The 9,195-nt window shown below is 57.9% G+C and overlaps 3 protein-coding genes across 3 annotated transcripts in view; 2 read left to right on the forward strand and 1 right to left on the reverse strand.

Moving 5' to 3' along the window:
- On the forward strand, nt 1-2,318 carry VOLCADRAFT_92698 (uncharacterized protein; the record flags this gene model as incomplete). The annotated part of the gene is made up of 4 exons (XM_002951990.1): nt 1-174; nt 557-714; nt 1,293-1,422; nt 2,211-2,318. The coding sequence occupies 4 exons, from the start codon at nt 1-3 to the stop codon at nt 2,316-2,318; spliced, it is 570 nt and encodes a 189-aa protein (XP_002952036.1).
- Nucleotides 2,319-3,046: 728 nt separating this feature from the next.
- On the reverse strand, nt 3,047-4,493 carry VOLCADRAFT_118018 (uncharacterized protein; the record flags this gene model as incomplete). The annotated part of the gene is made up of 4 exons (XM_002952072.1): nt 3,047-3,179; nt 3,774-3,834; nt 4,138-4,299; nt 4,403-4,493. 4 exons carry the CDS (start codon nt 4,491-4,493, stop codon nt 3,047-3,049), a joined length of 447 nt encoding a protein of 148 aa, XP_002952118.1.
- A 177-nt stretch (nt 4,494-4,670) lies between these two features.
- VOLCADRAFT_121038 (uncharacterized protein) overlaps nt 4,671-9,195 on the forward strand; it is a gene marked incomplete at its 5' end in the record, with an annotated part of 15,320 nt that continues 10,795 nt past the window's right edge. Inside the window, 7 exons of the mRNA XM_002951991.1 lie at nt 4,671-4,864; nt 4,932-5,070; nt 5,209-5,307; nt 5,923-6,006; nt 6,622-6,773; nt 7,163-7,507; nt 8,081-8,259. Coding sequence (XP_002952037.1) covers nt 4,671-4,864; nt 4,932-5,070; nt 5,209-5,307; nt 5,923-6,006; nt 6,622-6,773; nt 7,163-7,507; nt 8,081-8,259 — 1,192 coding nt within the window. The remainder of the gene's footprint in view (nt 4,865-4,931; nt 5,071-5,208; nt 5,308-5,922; nt 6,007-6,621; nt 6,774-7,162; nt 7,508-8,080; nt 8,260-9,195) is intronic.

Here is a 9,195-nt window from a genome sequence, read left to right on the forward strand (position 1 = left end):
ATGGCAGCCCTGCACGCCCGCACCCTCGCCGTCGCCGCCGCTGCTGTCTTGGTGGTCTTCCTGTCCGCCGCTCCCTCGCTTGCGCAATTGCCCGATAAGAACCAATGCATCAGCACCGCTTCCGCGCAATCCGGCAACGTCAACGTGCTGGCGCCGTGCGTGGGAGGCCCCTCGGTGAGAGATCCAACACCCACTCACCCACTCGCTCACATTCACACAATCAGAACAGGTCGGACCTCTACTCGCATAATCCAGCTGACTTTTCAATTTCCTCAATATTCCTTCATGTCTCTCGAGGCGTACAGAAGCTGTTGTAGCCTTTAGAAGGGGAGACTGGACAGGGAATTTGGGGAGGAGGGCGAAAAGTGAAGAAAGCGGTTGGAGGCATCTTCCCGTCAAGCAACCACGCGGGTAGCTGTGCACTGGATGATGGCCTGCAGTAGAGCAGAGCAGCACGTGAGGTCTCTCCCGTGCTCTCCGCATTCACCCGACGCCTCTGTTTTGTTTCAATCCCGAACCCGCCTTTTCCCCTTCCCGCCATTTCCCCAACCACCAGTCTTCATGTTGCAGCACTGTGAAGGGCTTTGCGGGTCCCGGCGCCCCGCTGGGCTACTGCCTGTGCTACCCGGATTTGGAGGAGCAGCTGCTCTCCACTGTGGAGAACGATGCCACCGCTCGGCGCTTCGGTGTCACACGCAGTGCGGTAGTGAATGTGTGAGTGCGGATGACCGGACATGCAGAGATCTGGACAGGACGTCCTAGGACGTGACGGGCAGGATGGGCCCGAGGGGAGGAGCGGCTAGGATTTTGAAACCAGGACGTGGCCAGGCGGGGTGGGGTCGCACTCTTGAAAGGCACGTGTGTCCATGTCTGCCGATGTTGTGGTTGGCCGCTAGTGCCCAAGGTTAGGCCCCCTCATGACCGAATTTCCGTGTGTATGATTATAGCCAACGATTCAGTCTCCGTGCCGATGGGTTGCTGTAAGTGTGGGGACATGCGTGGGGCAACCTTCAAATGTACAATGGCTGGCTGGCTGGCTGGCTGGCTGGCTGGCTGGCTGGCTGGCTGGCTGGCTGGCTGGCTGGCTGGCTGGCTGGCTGGCTGGCTGGCTGGCTGGCTGGCTGGCTGCGTTACTCTTCCCATCGAACAACCAATTGCTCAATAAGGAGGATCCGTTCTGCGTGGTAGTAGCCAAGATGCAGCAATGCTCCATTACTGCCTTCCATAATTTTAAGGTTGATCCGATTCTTGCACGCTCTTCCGCCCCTTCTTCCGCCCCTCCCGCATAACAGCCTGCAGTCCTGCAGCGTGCCCTTCGCCTCGGGCACTGGCGGCGCCGCCTGCCCCTCGGGAGCCGCCGTCGCCGTCTCCGCACCGACCACAAAAGTCGGTGTGGCGCCTAGCGGAGCTACCACCGTCAGTGTGAGTGCCGTGTTCGTGTCCTTCCCCGTTGTCGATGGGCAGGGATTGGCATCGGCCTCATGGTCGCCAGGACCGTGAAGGGCATTTAGGAATGGCCGTGTGACACGGCCTTACTCTCGTTGTGAGCGCGAGCTTGTTTCGGAAAGGAGGAAGTTGAGAACATGTGTCCAAACCTGCAGCACAACGCAAGAATACGCAAATATGAAACACCTTGCAATAGCAGTGCTGACCGTTCCCTTCCTACCCTCGTGCTGCTTGCTGCCTGGCCCTTGAAAATCACGGGGAGCATAGGTCGCCGCGCCGGGGGCTCCTGCACCAGCTGCTGCGCCCGCTCGCGCCCCCGCCCCCGCCCCGGCGCCCGCGCCCGCCCCTGCACCTTGTGCTGCACCATGCGCTAAAGGGCGCGGAAGGTTCAATAAGGCTATCGGCTCGGTGTTCGCTCGCTACTGCCAAAATCACCCTTGGCATCCAGCCTGCAAGAATTAGAAAGGATTACGCTCGTTTTGAGGAGGCCTGGGTGAAGAGGAGGTGTACGTATTCGGGTGCTGCTGCCTGGGGCCCCGGCTGAAGTGCTCTTAAAGCACGTGTCGTGGTCATTACGTTGAGAGGTTCCTGTTACTTGGGAGAATGCATGCTGTCCCAATTCTTTCGGCGTGCTAGCTCCCGGTTTTGTAGGGGAAAGGACGGGCCAGTCCTGTTGCAGAAAGTGTTGTGTGTGCAGGTGGTTCATCCGAGGGAAGAGGTGGTGGTTGCGGGTAAATATGTGGCCCTCGCTCGTAACCTTGCAGGAGGACGTCTGCGTCGCTGTGCAGGGCACTATCATGAGTTGTACACATAGACATGCTTGTACACGTGCCTGTAATATAAAGCACCTAGCCAGCTGTCCAGCATCTTAATGACCCGTGTGTCAGTGTTCATCGGATTCGTGTGAGGCTCATTGTAAGCATGGTTGTCATCAAAGACAGGTCTTCTGCAGAACTCCTTATACTTCAGATCCTAAACAGCACCCCTCTTCGAGCAGTCACAATTGTGTGGTTGTTACAGTGGGCTCCGGACTCACGAAGAGTAAAGCCAGCTGGCCAGCTGGCCGTGCATTACTGCACAATTGTGTGCGCGTGTGTTGTGTTGGTTACTGCGTTATACCAGCAGTACGCAAGCCACTAACTAAGAACAGACAGCACACGAATTTCTCAACGCACTGACAGACACGATAATACAAATAAAACTATTCTTCCGAAAATCATCCGGGCAGCATCCAGGACATGCATCACCATTCCGGTTCACACAACAAACGTACTTTACAGGCCACTTTCTTAACGCCACCATGCCCGGGTTATGCTGCCATATAAGTGTCCCACGTCTTGAACATCGACCCAAACAATGAGCTACCGCGCGGAGCCACCTCCCCGCCTTCCTTTACACCCACCTCACTGCTACAGTGCCCCAGGTCTGCCCTGCCGGTCTGCCTGACCGCACAACTGCCTGCTTGCATGCGCTGCCCAGCCTGCTCTGCATGCCTGCCCATGCCCAAACACCAAAGAACGCGAGGAAAACTTAGGGTAGTCCGACGGCACCAACAGCCCCGACAGCCGCGACCATAGCAGCCCCCGCTCCATGGCTTTGTTTAGCCCCAGAGAATGCCGTACGAGTAGAACGCGAAGACCAACCCAGCCACAGGTGTGAGGATGAAGAGGGCCCCCACCAGGGTCAGGATGTTGAAGGGAGAGCCCTTGTACTCGCTGCCATCCCAGTTATCTCTGGCGGTCAGGAACGTGAGAACCAATGTGATCAGCAACGATGTAAGCTCGGGGAAGTCGTCCGACATGCAGGGGCTTGGGGGATGGTCAGGAGGGTGAATCACGCGCGCGCGATAATGCGATATTGCTAATTGCCAATCTCCACGCAGCGAGGCATGGAGGCCGTGGTGATAGTGGTGAGGATGCGTTTGAAGGTAGCTAAAGCCCAGAATGCGTGGGTTTCAGGATATGGGGTCAGTTAGGGCTGCTCCTCGCTGCAGCATGACACGTCTCATGATGGCAGCGCTAATAAAATATACATGTAGTCCATCGGGCCCCCGGGTGGCTTTGACGGACACCCCCGCATTCGTGCGGAACTTGTAACTCGTAGCTTGCTAATACTTGAGGGCAAACGCAGCAGCCCCCGGTCGCCATTCGTTTGCCCGCCCGGGTTACAATCTGCAGGGCGACGGTGTGCGGACAGAGCGAGGTAGGGCGACGGTGTGCGGACAAGAGCCGAATCCGTAACCCTCGCCAGTTTCACACAGTCCCGCCATGCACCCCTCCCGCTATGCTCCACATGCTATCTCGTTATGCCAGATTCGAGCGGCTTACGTGTACAGGTCCTTGCGCTCCTTGCCATTGTTCGCGATCAGGTTTGCCTGGCGCCGGTACTCTGCGAGCAGTGGGCACAGTTGTGGGGCTCAGACCGAACCCCTGCAGACCACATGGCCTAACCAATGTTGACAGTGCGTATGACACCTCCTGCCGCCAGGTGAAGTCACAACCCGAGTTATGATGCGCGGGTTAGGTGGGTAACCGCGTTCCTGTCCGACTTGAATCCCTGTGAGTTCGCCCTTTAAAAGGCTGAGTTTAGGAATCGTGTTTCTGCAGTGGGTACCCGGGGATGTGCGGCCCTTGGGGATGTGTGGCCCGGGGAGTGGACCTCAGCGAACCCAGTCCAAGGTCTGCTGCTCACCAATCTCCTCCCGCACGGTACGAGGGCGCGCGAGCTCGCGCGTCTTCTTGTACCAGTCGTTGCCATACTCCAGCGTTTGGCCGCCCTTAAGTCCTTTGCCGGTTGGGGCTTTCTTGCCCGATGTAGCGGACACGACGAGAGCAGTCCGCCGAAGGCTGGCGCCTGCGCAGCACGCGCAACCATGGCAAAAGCATCGCTTTGATGGCTAGGACGCGACCTCAATCAGGGCCAGCGCCTTCTGGATATGGCTGTCGCCCCAACTTACGTGCGCACGCGTAAGGAGCACTTGTGCAATTCATAGACGTGGCCATCTTGATGTATATCTGCTGCAGCTCTATGTTTCCCCACGCCAACATCACGAACTTTCAGGCTTGTTGCAAAACAATGCCGTACGGTAACGGTGGACAACGAAATGCCGGTATCGTCCAATATTGTCCGCTATCTTGTCCTAACTGCAGATACTCTACTTATGACTGATAACAGTATAAAATTAAACGCATAGCTAACCCTGTTGACATAGAAGGGGTACCGAAATGGGTGGAGGACTGAATTTCCTTAATAAGAAAACATGGCATCCAGCGCGGCCGCAAAACCTAGAGGAAGTATGGAAACGCGAGCAGAAGGCTGCTGCGGAAGCCAAGAAGGCCGAAGAGCTGCGCAAGCAACTCGAAGAAGAGCGCAAGCGGAGCGAGTTCGTGCAAATGGCTATGGACACGGGGCACTTAAGGTTGGGCGAGAGCACCAGACTGTGGATCCCAACAGAGGCACTCACGCATGCCGGGTTGACGATGCAGGAAGGAGGAGCGCCTGGACTGGATGTATGGAAGTGGACTACAGGCAAAGCAGGACGCGGAGAAAAGGCGGGAAGACATGCTTACGGGGAAAGCTGAAGTGGTTTTGCCTCCGGAACAGCGAGCTCAGGAGACAAGCAGGGTACGGGCATACTACATTCTTTTTGCCATCCGCATGCACATGCCCCCTTCAGCCGCTTCCCCTCTGAACATTTCCCCCCCCCCTTGACACCTCCTAGTCTCTGTTCACCCTTGTTGCCCGACCCTACCCGACCCGCAGGCAGAGCAGGTTGCTCAGCTGCCGTCATTCTATGCATCCGCCACCCCAGCCTCTCAGAACGAAACGTGGCTTCGGCTCAACAACGACCCCCTGTTCGCGGTAAGCAAGCCGCACCCTTACACGTAGCGCAGCCCCACGTAGTGGTTGGCATCAGCGGATGGAGGGGCGGCACACCGCGCGGCACGAAATTAGCGGCGCCTCCCAATTACAACGTTTCTTGAGCACCTGCACAAGCATTATCAACGCCTCGACCGTCCCCACATAGACCGGGGCCAGGTGGAAACCTCTGTGCGCTCATAGTCCTGCTACGCAGCTGTTGCCTTTCGCGTCTTGAAGCGGTCTGGTGGCGTGTTGTTGGAAGGAAGGCCGGATGTGTGTAGCGGGGAACGGCCGGCTCCGTACGACGGAGAGAGAGACACACACACACACGCCCCTCCCTCCCACCCCGCAGCTTCAATCGCGTGTGGTTCGTCTTTCCCACCCGACTCTAACCCCTGGGCAAAACGCGGTCGTTCTGCACTTGAAGGAGCGCCGTGGCCCTGGCATAGGCGGATATATGGCAGGCATCTGGCACTTGTGGAGTGTCATGATGAAAATCCGAGCGCGCTAGGTCCCCTTCCTTCTGCGTGCCTTTCCTTGGATGCCCAGCGCACAGCCACGGCGCCGCCCGCCGCTCAACACCGCCCTCCCGTTTGCCTCCATGCCCTCCTACAGATCAAGAGACAGCAGCAGGAGCAGCTGTCCAAGCTGAAGGAGAACCCCATCAAGATGCTGGAGCTGCTGAAGAACCTGACCAAGGTAGGATGGCGAGCACATAGTTATTATAACAATGGGGGCTTCTGCTTCCGTGCCTGGCAAAGGTGCGTGGGTGGCATTCTTCTCCTACGGACCTGGCATGGGTAGGGGACTTGACCATGAACTGGACACCCCAGACTTTACAAGAGACGAAGCACACTTAGCGAGACTTGGGCAGCGGGGTGCAGGGGGTGCTTATATGCGGCTGGGTTGCGGGGCGTCCTCGCGACTACGTGGCGCCCCGGGGAGGTTTCCTAGGGGTAAGAGGAAAGCACTGAAGATATGTGGGGCTGGGAAGGAAGCGGCTGCGGCGGAGCCGAGGGGAACGTGGCCAAGGCTGTGCTGGCAAAGACCAAGCTAAGTTGGGCGGGAACTTTAGCAAGAAGGGCGATAACCAGGAACAGGCGTGTGTGTATGTGTGTGCTCTTGAGGAGTCCGCGATGTTCTCATCCCTGCAAAGCGTTTTCTGCGTTTGCCGCCACTTACTTACTGGGTTGTAGGAAAAAAATTGTTGACCGCGGGTTCAGCTGGGCTCTTGTGGTGCATCGAGGGTGCTCTTGTAGGTGGCTTGGAGCCCCAAGAGCTTCGCTGTGTGATCCCTATGCGCTGTCGCTGCAGGCCAAGGAAAAGGAAGACAAGAAGAAAGAAAAAAAGGAAAAGAAAGAAAAAAAGGAAAAGAAGGACAAAAAGAGCAGGAAGAGGGAGCGTGGCAACGAGAGCAGCGACGATGATGCCGGGGAGGGCGATCGCAGGGCGGCTAAGCGCAGCAGGTAAGGTGGGGTGGCGCAAGTGCCTCATGGACCTCTGGGATCCTGTTCGACGTGGTGTGCGGCTGCAAGAACTGCATCTCAGCACACCACTCCCAGCACCACCTTCACATGTACCCTAAGAACGACGAACGCCCGGTCTCTCCGTATTCGCTGCTGCATGCGCGTCGATGCTGCGGATGTAATAAGACAGCGCCGTGGCTGTTTGCTTGGAAAACGCGTTCCTCCGTGCCTGGGTCGCCTCATGGCCATGGGCTTTCGGGGCGGGGGCTGCGGTGGCTGCGCTTACGACTCCCGACCTGAACCGCCGCCCGATCTTCTAGCTCCGTGAACTTGGTACCATGACGCCCCGTGCACTCGAAGTTCGGTTTGTGCGTGTCTTATCCCTTAAGGTCGCCATCCGCGTCACCTCCGCGCTTTGGCTCCGGCGGCCACGAGAGGGCAGCCCCGCCTCGAGGACAGCAAGAGCACGGGCAGCTCCACGGGTATGGCCAGGGGCTGCAGCGCCCGGCGGCTGGCGCTGCTGCGCGACCTCCGGCAGGCCGCGAGGAGGACGATGGCGACCGGGGCTACAGACGCCACGAACGGAACCTCGAATTTGAACGAGATTGGGACCGCGGAATGGAGCGAGCGCAGGACCGCGAACGGGAGCAGAAGTGGGGCCGGGAACGGGGCCCCGAAGGCGAATGGGAATGTGAACGGGACCGCGAGCGGGAGTCCGAGCGCAAACGGGAGCGGTACCATGGTTGGGACGGCGGACGCGGCCATGAACACGAACACGAAAGGGAGCGCGAACGGGAACGAAACCGACGTGGTGACTACGAGAGGACCCTGCAGCAGGAGGGGGAGAAGCGTAAGGACGGTGGGGAGGGGGAGCGCCGGGACGGCGGCAGCGGCGCAGGCGGAGGCGGCCGTACGGCCCCAGAGACCAGGCGTGAGGAGCGGCAGATGGACGACAGGCGAGACTTTTTACATGCCCGTCCACTATGTGCACTGTAGCGCTGTTTGAGGGGGCCCGGTGTTTACTGTGCTTCCATGCACACGAACTGTACCGCGTCTCCCAACTTATTTCTCCAGCGCCCGCAGCATTGGACCGGCCGCGCAGGAAGGACGCGCTCGCTTCTTCTTCTTCCCCACTTCGCCTGGAAAGATGATAAGAGCTTATAACACTAAAACGCGTCCGGCGGTGTCGCCTCGCCGTGTTGTATTGCGTTCTGCGGAAATCTCTGCACTTGGAAACCTGCGGCCGTTGCTAGGTCTGCATCATTATCTTCCTTTTTGTCTGTATGTTCGTGGTCCCGGCCTTGCAGATATGGCCTCAAGCAGTCCTCTGCGGCACCGGAGGCGCTGCTGCAGGCGAACAACAGTAGCCGCGCTGCGGAGACGCGAGCTAGGTTAGAGGATGCAAGGCGCGCGCGGGAGGAGGAGGAGCGCGCCAAGGCGGCGCAGCGCTGCGTGCGTAAGGACTACAAGACGGGCCAGATCACCGGTGAGCGTGGTCCCTAGGGCTAAGGACCGCTTTGAGGTGGGCTTTAGGCGCTGAGTCGCGAACTGGGCGTAAGTGGGTGTGGGTATGGCTGCACGAGCTGGTACGGGGGATGGGAAGGTGTAAGGGTTTATACCACGGAAACGGTGGGGGAAACCTGGTCGGTCCTCGTAAAGGAAAGCACACAGGAACGCGGCGGGGCTGGCAACCAACCCCCCTATCAGTCGCCGTGGTAGGCTACCTGAATATTCTGCCCTTGCTTCTTGACTCCTTGTATGCTACGGTCGGTGTTCCAGCTGAATACTGGACTCTTCAGTTACTGACGTTCAGAAAGACCAAACAGAAGGGGTCCCATGCGCCTTATCGACGGGTCCCATGCGTTCGTTGTTCTAACCGTTGCGCCATTACCTCCCGACCACTTGCACACGCACCAGCGTTATTTTTTTGCGGAATATATTCCGAATTCGGAATAAAAAAATGTTCGTGGTCCTGAAAGTTAAGAATAAATAACGTTCCGACCGTGCAAGTTCATTCCTCCAGCCAAAAATGGACTGTCCATGCCAAAGCCGCTAGAATCTCACAGGAGACATACATGTTAACCATATCATAGTACTTTAATGCCATGGATACTGCTAGGAAGCTCACGCCCGAAAGTCAACGAGGAATCGGACTGTTTCTGACCGGACCAAACGCTGCAAAACATTGACCCGAAGCTCCCAAAGCGTGTTAGGTCATTAAAGCAGATATAAAAAATCACTGAAGCCATTAGCGACGTTAATGAAGACGGTATAGAGGTCGTAGGGAATGCGGGCGCAATGCTGCAGCCAGCCGACGACAATGACGCCACTCCGGTTGTCAACAGCGAGCGGGCCAAACATCAACGTTCGTCAAATGGAGACAATCGCGATGGTCCAGGAAACAGGCTGCGTTTGGTGGTCC

This window comes from Volvox carteri (assembly GCF_000143455.1).
Source record: "Volvox carteri f. nagariensis unplaced genomic scaffold VOLCAscaffold_27, whole genome shotgun sequence".
NCBI lineage: Eukaryota > Viridiplantae > Chlorophyta > Chlorophyceae > Chlamydomonadales > Volvocaceae > Volvox > Volvox carteri.